Here is an 18,549-nt window from a genome sequence, read left to right on the forward strand (position 1 = left end):
GGTTTCCTCCCACATCCCAAAGACATGCTGTAGGTAGATTGGACTCTCTAAATTGGCCCTAGGCATGAGTGCATGCATGTGTGTGCCTTCTGTGGCTGGCAACTCAACACCGTAAAACTCCACTGCCAATCATGAGCGGACAGGTGATCCACTGTGGCGACCCCTAACCGTGAAAAGCCAAAAGAAGAAGAAGATTTTTTAAAACTAACCTAAATCATGGAAAGTATAGTATTCAAATAAACTAGTAATATACACGTTTATCCCCTTAATCATTTTACAATAAACTGACTACATATAGGTCAAAAGCTGCTCTTAGAATAGGAAAGGGAGTTCAAACCTATCAGCATTTAAAATTATTTCAGTTTTACTATTAATGCTTCAGTTTTTTAATGTATATCTGTCTATGTCAGACCCTCCATATTATTAAGCTGACTATATTTTAATATGCATGTAATGCAGCAATTTTGTCATAATTTATTCCTTCAACAACCATAATTTCCTTTCTCTCTTTCTCCATTTGTAAATTAGACAAATAACATTTCCTACAATAAGTTATTGAATGTTGCCATTCAGACACTGATAAAAAAGATATTCAAGCCTTTATTCTTAAAATTATGGTCTTAAACATAGATGTTTATCAAGGGCATAAACACTAGATACAGATTTTCAATTAAATTCTATGGTGAATTATTATTATAGGTTCATAGGTTCATACTAGGCTATCTGCCCTAGGGCATTTATAAGCCTAGCCAGAGTGTGTTTGGCTTTCGCCACCCATTTTAAATTAATTTTGCTATGCCCTTTTTCGAGGTTAGTATACTGTGCCTCTGTCTAACAGTGACACAGAAGTGATACCCGGGGTAAACCTACGATCTCCCATCCACTCATCAAGATTCCTCTTGAAGAGAGTCAATGAGGGTCTCTGCCTAACCTAGACTGGGATTTTATTCCAGAGTGAAGGGAGCCTCTGGGTTATGAATCTGTCCCTCCAGCATGTCCTATTTATTTCAGTGCTGAGGTTCAAGTCTCTCGAGAGCATAGCTCGATGGGATTTGGATTTTCTGAGGTGCAGCATGTCCATTAATTCCGGGTTGGACATGGCTTTATACATCAGGCACAGATCGCCTCTGAGCAGGCGGTATGCCACTGAGTAGAGCTGGAGTTTCTTTAACCAGGCAGCATATGGCATCTGTTTGAGCCCTTTGATCCTCTTGGTGAGGTACTTTTGGGGTCTTTCCAGTTGCTGCAGGTGTCTGGTAAGGTACATCCCAAAAGGGGCATTGTATTCAATTATGGGCCTGATGAGGGATGAGTAAAGAGGCACAATGACCTCTCCTGATCTAGATGTGAATCCCTTCATGATTAGGTGGGCTATATAAAATGTTTTTCTAACCACTTTGGCCACGTGGTTGTCAAATGAGAGATTGTTATCAACTTGGGTCCCCAGGTCCCTAATTACTTCTTCTGTACTTAATGGATTACCACCTATGTGGTAATTTGTGGGCACTTTGTTTTTGCCAAAGGGGATGACTATACACTTTTTGGCGTTTAGCTTGACGCCATGGCTCTGGCACCAGTTGTCTGTTTCTATGAGGCCCTTTTGGAGGATGCTTGTGTCAGCTGGAGAGTCGATTATGGCACCCAGTTTGCAGTCATCTGCGAACTTGGTCAGCCACAGTCCTTCCGTGTTGGCCTGTACCTCCAAGAAATATATACCGAACAAGAGAGGTCCCAGGACTGAGCCTTGTGGGACGCCACTTGTAACTGGTTTGGAGTCTGACATGGCTCCAGCAATTCTAACCATGTATGTTCTGTCCTTGAGCAGTTTGCAACCCATCTAGTGACATAGGGGTTTATATTTAAGCTGGTGAGCTTATCTATAATGCCCGAGTGGGGTACTGTATCAAAGGCTTTTGCGAGGTCCAGGTAGGCTGTGTGGACCACCTTCCCCTCGTCAATGGCCTTGGTGACTGTTTCTAAAAATCGACCAGGTTTAAGAGGCAGGATCTCACTCATAACGTCTTTTAAGTTTTCAATAAATCTCCCTAAATCAATTAACATTGCTCTTTTCTTATCCTTGACACACATTCAGCTAAATGTTTGAATGCTGAAAGTATATGTTTTATAACAATAATAATATTCTATTCATTTTCATTTTTATATACATACCTTACCAATTCTGTTCACAATCCCTGAATGCCATTTTCGCTGACACGCAGAATAACAACTTTAACAAATCAAATCACAATCGATTGCAACTCTGACACAGAATTTACCATGGCTCCAGGGGAGGAGGCAAGTACACGTTTCCTCACTCCTTTATGGTCAGTGAAGTGTGGGGCCAATCATGCACACACAAGTAGCATACTTGTCACTTATACAATGTACATTTTAGATACTGCTGTATGTAACCATCAGTAACCATCATTCCCACAAATGTCACCTCATCCACAGCTTCAATCAGTGCCATTAGCCACCTCCACCTCACCAAGGAACAAAACTGCTTCTACATGCAACTTCCTCAAAACCCATTACAAACTTTTCCAGATTTTGACCCACATTTTTGATCTGTTCCTCATAAAATTTGCAGTTTTCTGCCAAATCACTGATTATTGAAGTCACTAAATAATGACAGACAATTGAGTTTCAGGCTTCATATTACTCATAAAATACACATTAAAATAAATCCTACTATTCTAACAACTTTCTGAGTTTATTGGAGCACTATTTAAAATCTGTCCATATTTTTGGTCCTTTGTCTCCCCATGATATTAGGGTTCATCCAGAGGTTAAGAGGTATGAATGCATGCATAAAAACTCAGAGAAGGTAATTACTGCAACACACAACACTGAAAAATACATATTATAAAGATAAATATAATACCATTCTTAAAAATTAAATGAAGATACTAAAATCATTTAAAAAAACAAATAAAGATATATCACTATTCCATCAACTTCATATACATAATAAATGTACTAGGTGAAATTTAAGCAATATGTTAAAAATATAACAAAGATTGGCTAATCTCTTTTCATTTCTTTTATTCTTTCACAGAGTGCGATATGTTAAGCTACTAGACCATAAAAAAGAAAGACTATGATAAAGATCAAGTATAAAGAACTATTTGTATTCCTAATGACAATACTTACATAACTAATCTTTAATAATGGAGAATTAGCTTTAGCTTGTTTTTGCTTGTTTCTTCTACTGTTTTTGGTTACTTTACTCTGACTGCCTTTTCAAAGAGGAACAACTCCATTCCCTAATGCCATATCAGGTAATCTGCTATTATTCTGTACAAAGTATGCAGCCTCTTTCTGTGAATTAACCAGTCTCAAACAGAAGAAGAAGAAGTTTGTCTTGCAGCATATAAGATATGGGTCTCGATGTTGTGCTTAATTTGTTTTTAATAAAAAGCCAAATGACTCTTCTTGTCCATTGTTTTAGTAGAAAAATCATTATCAAATCTAACAACACTGTTATCTACCACAATGCAGATATTTAACAATTTTTGATCCTGGATGAGAATCAGGCTTTATCATCTCCCACTGGTGATCTATGTGTTCTTTCAATACCAAATAAAAGTCGTCCTTCAAGTAGTTTTATTGCACCAGGTAACCATGCCATGAGAAAATGTTAATATATTGTCCACTTCCATATCCAAAAACTCCAGGTACTGTTTCTTCTGGCTCTGTTTTCCATGTTTTTTTACTTTTTCAGTCAACCTCTTCTTTTAATTTAACAGGAATTTTGTTGAACTGTCTTCCTTCTCAAGCCTTCCTTCAATACTAGTCAACTGTATTTCAATAATCTTTATTTGATAACCTTATTACTGTATCATATATTTCAATAAATCGATTGTTTTTGAATGAAATGTTCCAGCTGAGAAAAATTATGAGAAGTTATATTGCTATAACCAATGTAATCTGCAAGTACTGAAGAAAGTGTGTAGAAACTGATATAGAATTTTTTTCTCCCATAATCTTATATTAAATTAGTTGTTTCCAAATATTTCTGACAACTTTTCTGATAAAAAGAATTTTCCTGTCAGAAATATTGATCTTTATGGGGACATCTGAACAGAGTTGCTAAATGGTGGCCATCTTTGATCCTCAGTTCTACAGCTATTCTTATTTGTCAGTTGAAAGTTATCCAGATATGGGTCCAAAATGTTAATGAAACCATCCACACTGATAATTAAACACTTTTTGAATATCAGAAAAAACTTCTTCCACATTCAGATAGGGTGCACAGCAATTCAAACATGGTTACTTTACTTCCATATGAAGTCTTAATGAGGCAAATTCTCTCTTCCACTTAAACAGAAAGACAGTTAAAGTCTATGAATTTTATGCATCATTATAAGTGCTCATCCATTATGGTATAACTGGTCTACCCACTCATCCAGTATAGCATAAGTAGTCTATCTAGGCATGCTCTTCAGTAATAAAGTCTAATTGGTCAAAAAGTTGATTTACTGCCCAGTAGCACTGAACAACAAAGTATCCAAAGGGTGGTAATAATGTGGCATTTGGAACTCTTATAAAAGGGAGGTTATGGGTTAAAGATCTTACTATCATTTCTCAATAAAAGACAGAATCCATTGAATAATGTCTGTCTTGCATCTTCTGTAATGTGCATTCTTTCACATGTGGTTTGTGATGGCTGTTATTTTTTAACAATGCTAGAACCTATAAAATATGGCCAATTAATGGAATGCAGAAGTGGCGAGCTCCTGTACTGCCAAATGTTTCTTATTTTTCTATTCCACAAAAAGTACTCTTCTAGGATGTCATAGGTGCAACTGTATTGATATCATTAGACTTTAGACTGCAGTTAACTGACCTACTGTGGAATACTTCTGTCATCTTCTAGGTAACCTAAATAAGACATTTAAATCTAGTCCTTTTGGCTTTAAAGTACAGTAAGGCTGTGAGAACAAACACAATTACACAATTTAAGAACAGCAGTCACATTTTTTGTAAACGAGTTGTCAGTACATTTGGCATGTCTGAATCATAAGGTCTCCCCTTAAAACCCAGAGGATCCATTTAGTGAGACAACAGACAGCAGACTACTTAGCTATGGGTTGGGGTGTGCACCCTATTCCCTATCCTTTAGGTCCCCTACCCAACATAGATCATCTTTCTAGTCTCGCTTACAGTGGCCCTACTTGAGGATGCCAGCTTAAGATTTTTTTTCAGCAGTCATTAACAGTTTAGGTAAAGAAAGGCATAATGGTACTTACAGCAGCTTCATTTAAAACAGAAAATATGGCTGAAAGATTTGAGTGCAGGAGATGTTATAAAAACAGTGACATTCCTGTTGTCAATATATGTCCCCTTCTAAACTTAACAACTTTTAAATAAACATAGTACATAAAGATAATGCCTGGGAAAAAGCAGTTATAAAGATAGAGGACTATAAATTATGACTAGGTTCAAGCAAAAGTACGGATCTGTATGTAAATGATCCAGTGTCTTCACAATGGCAGTAATAATTCCTTGTGATTTTCTGCTGTGGAAGCCCTTTGCTGGCCCAAATAACAATCATAACTTCTTTATCTGATGTTGTCAATCTTCATTCATGCATGACAGTTGGGACAGAGTCCCTACCTACTTTATATCCCGAGAGGCCCTATGGAAGGATATTCCTGAGCACCATAGAGCCAAAGGATGCTCTTCCCCTGGAGACCATATCCAATTTGTAATGAGTGATAAAGGCATGAGGACAGACCACATAGCTGTTGCGCAAATGTCATCCACGGAGGCTCTAGAATGAAAGGCCACCAAAGTGGAAACTGATCTGGTAGAGTGAGCCTTGACTTTACTTGATAGACTCATTTTAATTTGATGATAAACATAGGTGATACAATCTCTCAACCATTTTGACAAGGTGACTGTGGAAACTAGTTTGCCTAGTCAATGACCTAAAAAGGACAGGAACAGTTGGTCTGATTTTCTGATTGATTTCATTCTGTCCAAGTCAAAATGTAATTGTCTGTGTACATCCAACAAATACAAACAATATTCTCCTTTATTTGAAAACTTTGAGAAGAAAACTGGTAGGTCAATGGATTGGTTAATATCTGAGTCTGAAACAACTTTGGGTAGAAAGGAGGTGTTAGTCCTAAGGGATACTCTCTCTCTATGAAAAATGATGCATGGGCGCTTTACACACAAGGCCTGCAATTCTGATATTCTCCTGGCTGAAGTGATGGTTACCAGGAATAAGGTCTTCCAAGATAAAAAAAAATTATATCACAGAAGGGAGGGAGAAAAGGACCTGTACCTATTGGCTAGACAGAGGGACCGAGCTAGTAAAGATGTGCAGCAGGTAAGGGTGATAAAGGATAATGAGGGAAACTTACTCACAAGCGAGTGTGTTCAGCAGATGAGAAGAGTACTTTGAGGGGTTGATGAATGAAAAGAATGAGAGGGACAGAAGTTTGGATGATGTGGGGATAGTGAATCATGAAGTGCAATGGATTAGCAAGGAGGAAGTAAGGATAGCTATGAAGAGGATGAAGAATGGAAAGGTTGTTGGTCCAGATGACATACCTGTGGAAGCATGGAGGTGTTTAGGTGAAATGGCAGTGGAGTTTTTAACTAGATTGTTCAATGAAATCTTGGAAAGTGAGAGGATGCCTGAGGAATGGAGAATAAGTGTTCTGGTACCGATTTTTAAGAATATGGGTGATGTGCAGAGCTGTAGTAACTTCAGAGGGATTAAACTGATCAGTCACAGCATGAAGTTATGGGAAAGAGTAGTGGAAGCTAGGTTAAGAAGGGAGGTGATGATTAGTGATCAGCAGTATGGTTTCATGCCAGGAAAGAGCACTACAGATGTGATGTTTGCTCTGAGAGTGTTGATGGAGAAGTACAGAGAAGGTCAGAAGGAGTTGCATTGTGTCTTTGTGGATTTAGAGAAAGCATATGACAGGGTGCCTAGAGAGGAGTTGTGGTATTGTATGAGGAAGTCGAGAGTGTCAGAGAAGTATGTAAGAGTGGTACAGGATATGTACAAGGGTAGTGTGACAGCAGTGAGGTCTGCAGTGGGAATGACAGATGCATTTAAGGTGGAGGTGGGATTACATCAAGGATCAGCTCTGAGCCCTTTCTTATTTGCAATGGTGATGGGCAGGTTGCCAGATGAGATCAGACAGGAGTCCCCGTGGACTATGATGTTTGCAGATGACATTGTGATCTGTAGTGATAGTAGGGAACAGGTGGGGGAGACACTGGAGAGGTGGAGATATGCTCTAGAGAAAAGAGGAATGAAGGTCAGCAGGACTAAGACAGAATATATGTGTGTGAATGAGAGGGAGGATAGAGGAATGGTGAGGATGCAGGAGGTAGAGGTGGTGAAGGTAGATGAGTTTAAGTACTTGGGATCAACAGTTCAGAGTAATGGTGAGTGTGGAAGAGAGGTGAAGAAGAGAGTACAGGCAGAATGGAGTGGGTGGAGAAGAGTGTCAGGAGTGATTTGTGACAGACGAGTACCAGTAAGAGTGAAAGGGAAGGTCTACAAGAGGGTAGTGAGACCAGCTATGTTATATGGGTTGGAGACAGTGGAACTGAAAAAAAGGCAGGAGTCAGAGCTTGACGTGGCAGAGTTGAAGATGTTAAGATTTGCACTGGGTGTGATGAGGATGGACAGGATTAGGAATAAGTATATTAAAGTTCAGCCCAGGTTGGATGGTTTGGCAACAAAGCCAGAGAGGCAAGATTACGTTGGTTTGGACATGTGCTGAGGAGGGATGCGGAGTATACTGGGAAAAAGATGCTAAGGATGAAGCTGCCAGATAACAGGAAAAGAGGGAGGCCTAAGATAAGGTTTATGGATGTGGTGAGAGAGGACATGCAGGTGGTTGGTGTGACAGAGCAAGATGCAGAGGACAGGAAGAAATGGAAAGAGTTGATCTGCTGTGGCGACCCCTAACGGGAGCAGCCGAAAGAAGAAGAAGAAGAAGAAGGTGGCTGCTGGCTCAAAGGGCTGATGAGTCAAAGTCTGCAAGACTAATGTCAAATTCCAAGGTTCAATGGGCTTTTTAAAAGGTGGTTTTAAATGCATAACTCCCTTTAGGGAGGTTTTGCAGAGGCGGTGAGATATCAGGGAAAAATCATTGAAGCCATTATGGAAATTTGAAATAGCCACCAAATGAACTCTAATAGTAGAGCTGAAGCTCATGACTGGAGTAAAGTTGACAAATATTCCAACACCTTATTAATCGAGGCTGAAAAGGTGTCAAGCCCTTCTCCTTGAGACTGGATCATAAATCTGTTCCATTTACTAAGATAAAGTTTCCTGGTGGACAGTTTATGGGAAGACAGACGTATCTTTCGTACTGAGGAAGATAGATTATTCTGCCTGGCAATTACCGGAAGTGGAGGTAGCAAGTGGTCAGCTTGAGAGTTGTTAGGCTTGGATGGACCGGCCCCTGCAGATGAGACAAGAGTCCCGGAGTTGGGTCCAGAGTCCACGGACGGTATACTAGGTGAGGCCAAAGAAAGGGTAACCAGACTTGACGGGTCCAATAGGGAGTGATAAGGATCACTTTGCCTCTCAACCATTGCACTTTCTTCAAAAACTGGGGTATTTAGTGAATGGGAGGAAAGGCATAAAGGAGTCCTGGGAGCCAATCGTGCAGAACAGCATCTCTTGGGGATTCCCCCTGAGGGGGGATTAGGGTGAAGTAGCTGCTGCATTTGTGGTTTGTGGGAAATGCAAACAGATCACAGCAAGGCTGACCCCAATGACGAAAGATCTCTGTCGCTACTATGAGATGCTTGAGAGACCACTAGTGAGGCAGGAGAATGCATCTGCTCAGTTTGTCCGCAATCACGTTGGAATTCCCAGGAATGTGCATTGCTATCAGAAAACACTTGGAGGCGATCGCCCATTGCCATACTCTCAGGACTTCACGACATAACGGATAGGATCTGGTTCCTCCCTGTTTGTTGATGTACCAGACGATGGACATGTCTGATTGGATAGCAATTCTCCCCGACGGAAGGCCAGATTGGAATGATGCAACACTAAAAGCACTGCCTTCAGTTTTAGGATGTTAATATGCAAATTTGCCTCTAAGGGGGACCAAGTGCCTTGGGCTGTCTTTCCCTGAAAATGCCCCACCACCACATCAGGGATGCATCCGTGGTCACTATAGCCCTGGGCTGAGTGGTGAAAATGGGTGATTCCATAGCTCCTCTTCTAGCTTCATCCACCAATTCAGATCTTACTTGCATCAATTTGTTATGCAGATTGGATAACACATGGGGGGTGAGTGAAGCAGCCTCATGTGGAATATCACCAGGGGAACTAGGGTGATTGTCGTTGCCATTGACCCTAGGCATGAAGCCTGGTGGGGGTGGTAAGGAGCCAATCATCTAAATATGGAAACACACAGAATCCTTTCAGCTTCAGATGAGCTGCTAGCACTGCCATGCATTTGGTGAATACCCAGGGGGCTGTGGTGAGACCAAAGGGCAGTATGCGAAATTGGTAATGACTGGCTCCCAGTCGGAAGCGGAGATATCTTCTGGAGTGCTTGTCCATTTTTATGTGGTAATATGCATCCTGAAGATCTATAGAGCACATCCAATCCTCTTTCTCCAGAAAAGGAAGGATCGACTGAACCGTGACCATCTGGAATTTTGTCTGTTTGACAAACTTGTTCAAGATCCTGAGGTCTAGAATCAGTCTCCAGTCTTTTTTGGCACTAAAAAGAATCTTGAGTAAAATCAAGATCCTACTTGGTCTGGTGGGACTGTTTGGATGACTCTTTTTTTGAGCAGCTTTTGAATTTCTAATAAAGATCACAACAAGGCCAGAAATGCAACTCCACAGTCCAAATATTTTAATTATTGAGTGTTTTTGTTACAAACTTCATCAGAATCACACCTAACATGGTGAATACACTAATTAATATACTCTGTCAAATTAGTTCACATGTCTAACATCCACCAATAACACCCCATAAAAAAATCACCATTAGTCATTAAAAAACCTAATCAACTCAAGGTAATTAATATGTTGTAAAAATATTAATCTCTTACATTATTTGTACGACATATTAATTAACTTGCATGGATCAGGTTTTTTAATGACTAACTGGCCTTGGTTTCTGGCCTTGTTATGATCTTTTGAAGTTACATATTCTTTCTGTTTTGGTTTTTGAATTTCTTGAGCTGCTGCATCCCTGTGACTGGGTGGAACGTCGGGGATTCACCTTGGCAGCCTCAGATAAAGATTGAAGGGGATATGGTAACCTCTGGTAATTACTGTCTGCACCCAAGAATCTGATGTTATTGAATGCCAGACCACGTGGTGCAGAGAGAACCTTCCCCCAACTTCCTCCAGAGGTAAGAAATCGGACCACTCCTCAGCAGCGCTGCTAAGGTAGCCCAGAAAAATCTCTGGAGCCCTGGTTATGCAGGCCTCCTCTGCCACGGGAGGGGTGTCTTCCTGATGAGCTCCCCCTCTTCCATGGGGCTGAAAACTAGCCACATGTGTCCCGAAAAGGCCCTGGAGACTTTCTGAACTACATATTTCCACTCCTCTGATTCCTGGAATAGGGTCGTTGAGGAGTGCTAAAACATACGCCCACAGCAGAAAGGGTCTTTCCATCCTTTTCACACCTGGCTAATGTGTCTTTAACTTTTGGGTCAAACAATAAGAAAGCATCAACAGCAGCACTGACAAAGGAAGACTTGAAGGGGTCCGCTAAGTCACACAAGCACATCCAGGCATAACATCTCATGACAATGCCTCCACCCCTGCTCTGGCTGCCACTTCGGTTATATGTGCAATCAACTGGAGCTAGGGTCACAAGTTGGGATCTAATCTTGTCATGTACCTCATTAGACACTGCTCCTGCTAGAATTCCTGACAGTTCAGTGATCAGGTTCCTTTGAAGAAGAGTAAAATGTAACACATAACTCAACGACCATATGGCAAAGGTCGTTGAAGCATAAACCCGCTTCCCTTATCTGTCCAATGTCCGAGACTCTTGGTTTGAAGGATGGATAGTAGGACTCTCCTCTGTGAGTTCCCTCTTTGTGGCCACTGCCACCACTTAGCATGTACCACTAAACCATTGGACCAGTGGGGTTGATCCTCTGGGGGGGATTATTTTCTCAAGTCTCAGGAGGATTGGCTCGACAGTGTCAGGGGCCTTCCAAGCAAGCGGCATGATGAGCTTGATCAACTCATCTGAAGGTGGGGTCACCCAGGAAGTAGAAGGTTGGGTACGGAAAGCCTGCAAGAAGACAGATTCCTCAGAGGAAGGGTTGGTGGGCTTCCAGTCACCCCTCTACTTTAAGATTTCTAGGATGCCTCCAAAGGACACATCTTCAGGAGGCGACCATGGGGACCCTCTACCTTCTCGTAGTTTGTATCCTCGGTGAGAGATTCTTCCGGAGAATCAACATGCTTCCGCTTACATGATCTCTTATGGGGTGACTCATCAGGGGGGAGGGTATGAAGAGGACTCTGAAGAGAGGGTACCCTGCAGTAGGGTGTCTTGCTGCTCCCGTGCCCGCTGCCCCAGTGTAGTAGACTGTGACAGCTGTGAACCAGAGGACACATAGATATGACATTCTGACGTCGAGGGTGCCAACTGTGAGCCTACTGAGGTGACTGCTTTCTCCATAATTTGAAAGGCTGGCCTGCCTGAAGAGGGATGGGAACCCAGAACCGAGAAGGACAACTTCAGAACCAAGGTCATAGCCTGCTCCAACAAGCCCACCCCCAGAGAAGGAGCCACAAGAGGACTCAGGACTGTCAAAGCAACTGGAACCATAGACGGCACCATGGAAAACAATTTGTGCCATAATAGGGATTCTGGAGCCGGCAGCCAAGTAACAGTCTCATGGGTGGGTCGGCTCTGACTGTGCCGAGGTCCACAGAGTGGATTCCAGCACTGAGTTGGCACCGGAAGAGGAGTTGGCGTGTAGGGCTCTAGATCTTGCAGGGAGGTCAAAAGAGGAAGAAAAGTTGGAGTCCATGAAGAAAAAAACCTCAGCCCCAAGTGGGGGAGAGGTCCTAAATGGGGTTGAATACCTCTGGCTGGCAAGAGCTGATCCACCAATCTAACTACATCAAGCTCCGAAAGGCTCCTGTTGGAATGAATAGACATCCCAGAGGAAGATTCTGGGCGGTCAATGAAAGGAATGAGCCACTGAACAACAAAGGGGTCAGTAGATGGGGAATATCAAGTCCTGGGTAGAGGTTTGATCTTTGCCACCACACCAAAAACTTGTGTTGGGGTGGAAGTGGCCAGTTTTACAGGAGAAACTATTATTGGTGCCGAGAGGGTCTAAGGTACCATGGAAGGGGGTCAATACCATGGCAACTTGAGTCAGTTCTGTGGAAATAGATGGTACCATGGAAGGGTTCATAGACTCCGGTGCCAAGAAGGTTGTCTGGCCGATTTCAATTGTTTAGGCTTCGGTTCCATGGAAACCTGGACTTTGGATGATTTTGGTTCCTGAGAATGAGGAGACGCTGGAACCGAGTGGTTCCTCTTTTTTACCACTTTTTAGGACGTTTTGACACCTCCGCCTCAGACAAAGCCTCTGAAAAGGGGGGGTTTTAACAACCCCTTTAAGATCAATTTTTTTTATGCTCTGCCAGGGTCCATGCACTAAAGCCCTTACAGAGCTTGCATGGAGGCTGGATTTGTAAGTAGACACTCCTAAACAATACATGCAGGAAAGATGCCCATCGGAGATGGGCATCTTCCTGTCACATCCATCACATTGTTTAAATCCTGTAGTACCTTTTTTCTCAGTCATTATCAGTTAACTCTGAAAAAAATGAATAGCTGTTCACATGATCTCTCACACACACACACACACACACACACACACACACACACACACACGCACACACACACACACACACATGTGCGTAAAATAACGGGGAAAAACAGAGCAAGTGAAAGATTTTTTTTTTTTTTTTTAAAGCATACCAACAATGGTAGAACAAGAAATAACCAGAAGGGTAAAAAGAAGAAGAAAGGGGAAGAACACCAACAATGGTATTTAAGAGTTACCAGAGATAAGAGGGAAGGGAGGGGCCTAGACCAACTATGGTAAAGAAGAAATATCAAATAGGTAAAAAATATACATAAAGCTGCACTCACACACTAATTTAGTAATATAAAATAAAGCGACCAAGAAATATCAACAGGGGAAAAAACATTGAGAAATGTATAAAAAAATAAAACACTTAGCTTGATAGCATGGCCTGACACGTCTTGACACTAAGTGGCAAACGAGACCTGAAGGGAAGGGAAGAGAGGCACTTTGGGTAACCTTAGCTCGAGAGTTTCTGGCTGGCATGAGCTTGTTATAACACCTGAGTTGGTTCCGAGGATGGAACCGAGACCTAACTGTCATGAATGAATGAAGATTGACAACATTAGATCTCAGTTCATCAAGCTGGCAACTAGCTCATTTTGCACTAACATTATATCACTTCAGAATTAATTTCAATATTATTTACTTACTGTTAAATATACCCATTATACTTATATCGGTACTGTGGTTCAAACTATCTTTAAAATATACTTCCTCTGCAGGTCATTTTAGCATGCACATACCTACCTAATCCATTTGTAGCTGTAATAATTCTGTTCACAATTTCATCCAGTGGTTTTCCCATTTCTGCCAGAGCTCCTGCAAGCTAAAGAATTCAAATTAATTTAATAAATATTTGTAAAAACATAAAAACATACCTCTTGCTTTATCAAATATTCTCTTTAATCTCAAGACACTTCATCTGACAAATGAAGGGCAATACCTAGATTCAAACCCAGCACTACCAAAGACTACAAATGTTTCAAGCAAAGCCAGAGGAAATGACTTAACTTGTTTCATGCTCTAAACACAGAAATTACTTTATTTACATGCGACATGCTTACTCTTCAACTGTTCACTGTTAGATCTGTATCTGCTTTCTGACAGAGCTAGTCTTGATTTAATGACCACATCAGCAATGATTTTATGGTAAATTTATAAGTCCAAAGACTTTGATCAGAAAAGTAATAACCTGATTCCTTGTCCTTTCACTTCACACATGGTGCACATATTCTGCTTAACAGTGAAGATACAGTCTACTGAACATAAGTAAATTATCATCCTAATGCAGGTGGTCGTGGTATTTTAAGAAAAATATACACGTGCGTACACACACACGCACGCATACTCGCTTGCATGCCCGCGTATGTACTTCAGATACTGGCACTGAATATGCTAACTTATGTTAGGGCTTAAAGGAAAAGAAACTTGCAAGTGTTTTGCTGTCACTTTGAATGAAAAACAACTCGCATAATTGTTTAAAACAGTCTCAGCACAATACAGTACAATACCTTAGAGAAGACAACAAACATAAAAGCACTTCTGTTCAGTCTGAAAACCTAATAACTAGCTTCCACTTGGTTTGGTTCTTGTGCCTGAAATTCATCTCCATTCACCCTATTCTCAATTCACATCCGCTCTAGTTTCTTCCTCAATTCTTTAATCACTATAGTATACTCATTCCTATTTTATTATTATTTTTATGCTATCCATATTCTCACCCTTTGACTTAACTGTTGACATATATTGTTAATACATTTTTCGTAACCTTCATTACTTCTGTTTTCGACTGATGTACATATGTAGTTTGTAATTGCTTTGTATAAGCATTCAAAAATGTCCATGTAAAGTTTTTGTTATCGCTGTTGTATAACTGTGGAGGTTTACTTACTGGGCTGGCACTTTAGGAGAAAAGGCTCCATGCCCCCCCCCAAATTACTCGTTTTTTTTTCAAGTTTTACTCTCCAGTTTTTTCCTACATTCATTCATTCATTCATTCATTCATTCACTCATTCAACATGTTCTACCTAGGGAAGACTGCATTCTGATAATTGTGGCGGAAACAGCTGCATTAAGCTGGGAATCTGGGGGACACAAGGGTTATAGATACTTTGAGGTGTATCTTAGAACTTTTTGCCAACTTTTTGATCCAATGATTTCCTGAACAAATATGCACATAGAAAAGAAATTCAATCCTACATTTTTGTTTCTGGGAAGAAATAAGCTGTATCCAACTTTTAATGCTCAAAGCTGACCAAACACCACTTCATAGTAAACTTAAGAAAGCAAATGCCTGTGAGGATACATATATCTGGGAATAGTACCTGCCCCAGCCCCCAACCTCATAACAGGTAGTCATGTTCTGTGTATCCCCCTCTCTGGTGTTAAATTTGGATTAAAATTAAGGCATAAATGCCCACAGTCATATTTCAACTTGCTGCTGTTTATTTATATACAGCATGCCTTCTCATCCCCCACCCACAAAAGGCAGCAACATTCTGTGTACCCTTCTGATGTCAGAAAGGGAAAAAACTGCAAAGACAAACATAACATATTTACTGTCAGACATATATCAACAGCATGATTATTCATTCTCCCCACAAAAGATTGACACCTATGTATCCACTACAAGTTTGACTGGGAAGAAAATTAAAAAAAAACACAGTAATGTTTACAATTTCTTATTTTAGACAGAGTACAGTGCTGCTATACAAGTATAGTGACCCACCTTGCACCTCTCTGAAGTGTGTGAGCAAAATTAAAGAAATAATAACCACACTGTTCCTCACAGCCCAAAACAAAATACAGTGACCTCTAAGGTTTGGGAGGAATGTTATAGAAATAATGACATCATCCCCAGCCTCCTACACAAACAGACAGGTACAGAGACCTTCTGTGTACACCTATGAACAGGGCTGGTTTTCAGACTAGGTGGGGATCATGGCAGAGATGACTACTAAGTCCATGTAAAAATCCACATATACAGCCTTGATGTGTAAGGGCCTCCAGCCTCCAGGAGTTCTGAAGGTCTGAGTATTCTATCATGCATTTATCCCATACAGTTTTGAGGGATGAGTGTTAAACTGAGCAAATGACCACAGGGTCATTTACTTTCATTCAAACAATCCCTACCAAATAGTTGTCACCACTTCAATGCACAGTTCAGATGTAAGATCATGATAAAGGAGGATGAACATCTATTTCACCTTTATGTCGCTTTATGTACAGTTGATATAAAACGTGTACACAACCCTGTTAAAATGCCAGGTTTTTGTGATATAAAAAAATGAGACCACAATAAATAATTTCAAACCTTTTCCCACCTTTAATGTGACCTATAACCTGTACAATTCAACTGAAAAACAAGCAAATCTGTTGGTGGCATAAGTGTGCACACCCTTAAACTAATACTTTGTTGAAGCACCTTTTACTTTAATTACAGCATTCAGTCTTCTTGGGTAGGAGTCTGTCAGTACGGCACATCTTTATCTTGACTTGGCAATATTTGCCCACTCTTCCTTACAAAAGTGCTAAAACTCTTAGGTTTTCATTTAAAAAAATGCTTTAAACTGTAGTAAGCACTTGCCACACAGGGGACACTACAGAACTCAGGTTTGATCATAAATGCAATACCAGCTTTTGAAAGCTGGTATGCATTAAAGAGTAACTAGGATTGGCTGATCACACCCTTCAACTTTTGTGCCCAGGGCAGTTGCCCATCTCCACCTACCGTAGCTACGCTACAGACTGTAATGATGCCAAATTCCTCTAGAATACTGGTTACTTAAAAAGCATGAGGTGCGAGAAAGAAGGTAAAGTTCACATAAAAAATTACCTGCCAGTAGTTAAGAGCATGATGAATGTGAAAGACCTACTGAAGAAAGTTAGTCTGATACAACATCCTTCCTAGGTCAGAAATTAGTATACTTCTTAGGAAGGAGGGAGAAGGTGCTTTTCACGATGTATCATTCTTTTCCAGCTCAAACCAGAAGCAGTGGACGCAGGCAGTGCAAACAACATGTTATCCTATTTTATTCTTAAGGGGCACACAAAACGTTACAGACATTCTTTTACCACAGTAATAACTGGAACTGGATGAAGAGTTCTTATACTCTCTACAAGGTCTTCAAGTACAAGTAGATCTGAAGGCAGCAGTTACATATCCATTCATTCATCTCTCTATCTAGCTCACATGCTCTACTTAATAGTCTCTTTATCAACACCAAATCATCCTATTTTTTTCCCTGGAAAAAGTAATGACGAGACACTCAACACTCTATAATGATCACATTCTCTTCATATATATATTTATTTTTTACACTTCGTCTTACTCTTTACTTTTTTCATCCATCCCTACTTGGGCAAGGCTGAAATGTAGTAACTGTGAGGGACGTAAATGAGTTAAACTAATGGTCTGGGGACCACCAGAATCCACGAGGTTTTAGATGCTCTAAACAGAATAATAGTTATGTACTCATCATAACCTGGTATCTGTGTTATCTGTAGTCACCATTCATCACTTATCAGCGGGAGTGGTAAGCACTAAGTAGTCTATGTACCACAAGAGGAGTGGTTTTTGGCCCAGAAATTGTAGTTTACTGGCCATTTGGGCAGTTTTTTCCATCTCTTTCAACTTTCAGATTTAAAAGCCCGCATTTGCACTTGTTTCCCTCCTTTCCTGTAACTAGTCTAGTCCAGATACAGATTTGCTGTATCCAGGACTGTTTTTAAGCTTCTGAGCCCCCTAAGCCTTTCTGTGTTGGAGGGAAGCCTTCTAGCTTTTCAGTGTGAGTGGTACGCTAGATAGCCTATCTACCACAAGAGGAGTGGTTTCTGGCCCAGAAATTGTAGTTTATTGACCGTTTCTGCAGTTTTTCCATCTTTTTCAACTTTCTGGTTTAAAAGCCAGCATTTGCACTTGTTTCCTGCCTTTCCTGTAACTAGTCTAGTCCAGATACAGATTAGCTGTATCCAGGAATGTTTCTAAGCTTCTGAGCGGTGCCAAAAAGTTTGCTCTTCAATTTTTCCATTAGATCTGCTAGTTCTCTCCTCTCCTGCACTTTTACTAGCTTATATCTAGCACTTTATCAGACTTCTTGTAGCAATTATTATAGAACACAAAAGTGCCACCAGCACTAAATGTTCTACAAGGAAACAGCTCCAGTACTTATTATTACTAATGCCCACCCCTCCAGGCATGTCTAAAGGTTAGGTCCCTGTGCTTTCTCCTATTAACCTGGTGAACTTGGGCATCCTGAGGCAATGTAGCAACTGCCTCAAGTACACAGACAACCCTCTCCTCTTATCTTCCAACACTTAGACTTGCGAGAGATGCACTTATATAGCCAAACTGGAAGCCACACACTCTCCAGCCAAGACTGGAATAGCTGGCCAAGAGGAGAAGGTCAACACGTGCGCCACACCACATAGAACACATAGCCCTCCAGAACACACACCAGCACTGCCTTTATATAAAAACACAAACCACACACCCACCTTCTCGGAGGCTCTCAATAAAAATCTACCCAAACAGCAGAGATGTCCAAGGCACAAATGCACTCGACCACCACAATACAACACTAATCACGAGACGCATAACTCTCCTAAACAGTGTGCCAGTCACCCAACGACCCTAAGGCAAAACAGCATGCCCAACACACTAGTCATAGGTGACTCGATAGT

At 40.9% G+C, this 18,549-nt stretch overlaps 1 protein-coding gene across 3 annotated transcripts in view; it reads right to left on the bottom strand.

Moving 5' to 3' along the window:
- Positions 1-18,549, bottom strand: part of TKFC (triokinase and FMN cyclase) — a 574,388-nt gene that overhangs the window by 334,616 nt on the left and 221,223 nt on the right. For all 3 annotated transcript variants that reach the window (XM_044059497.1, XM_044059496.1, XM_044059495.1), the window contains exon 6: positions 13,615-13,693. In XM_044059497.1, coding sequence (XP_043915432.1) covers positions 13,615-13,693 — 79 coding nt within the window. The remainder of the gene's footprint in view (positions 1-13,614; positions 13,694-18,549) is intronic.

Source organism: Protopterus annectens, chromosome 17.part0 (assembly GCF_019279795.1).
Source record: "Protopterus annectens isolate FY-2018-M chromosome 17.part0, PAN1.0, whole genome shotgun sequence".
NCBI classification, from domain to species: domain Eukaryota; kingdom Metazoa; phylum Chordata; order Ceratodontiformes; family Protopteridae; genus Protopterus; species Protopterus annectens.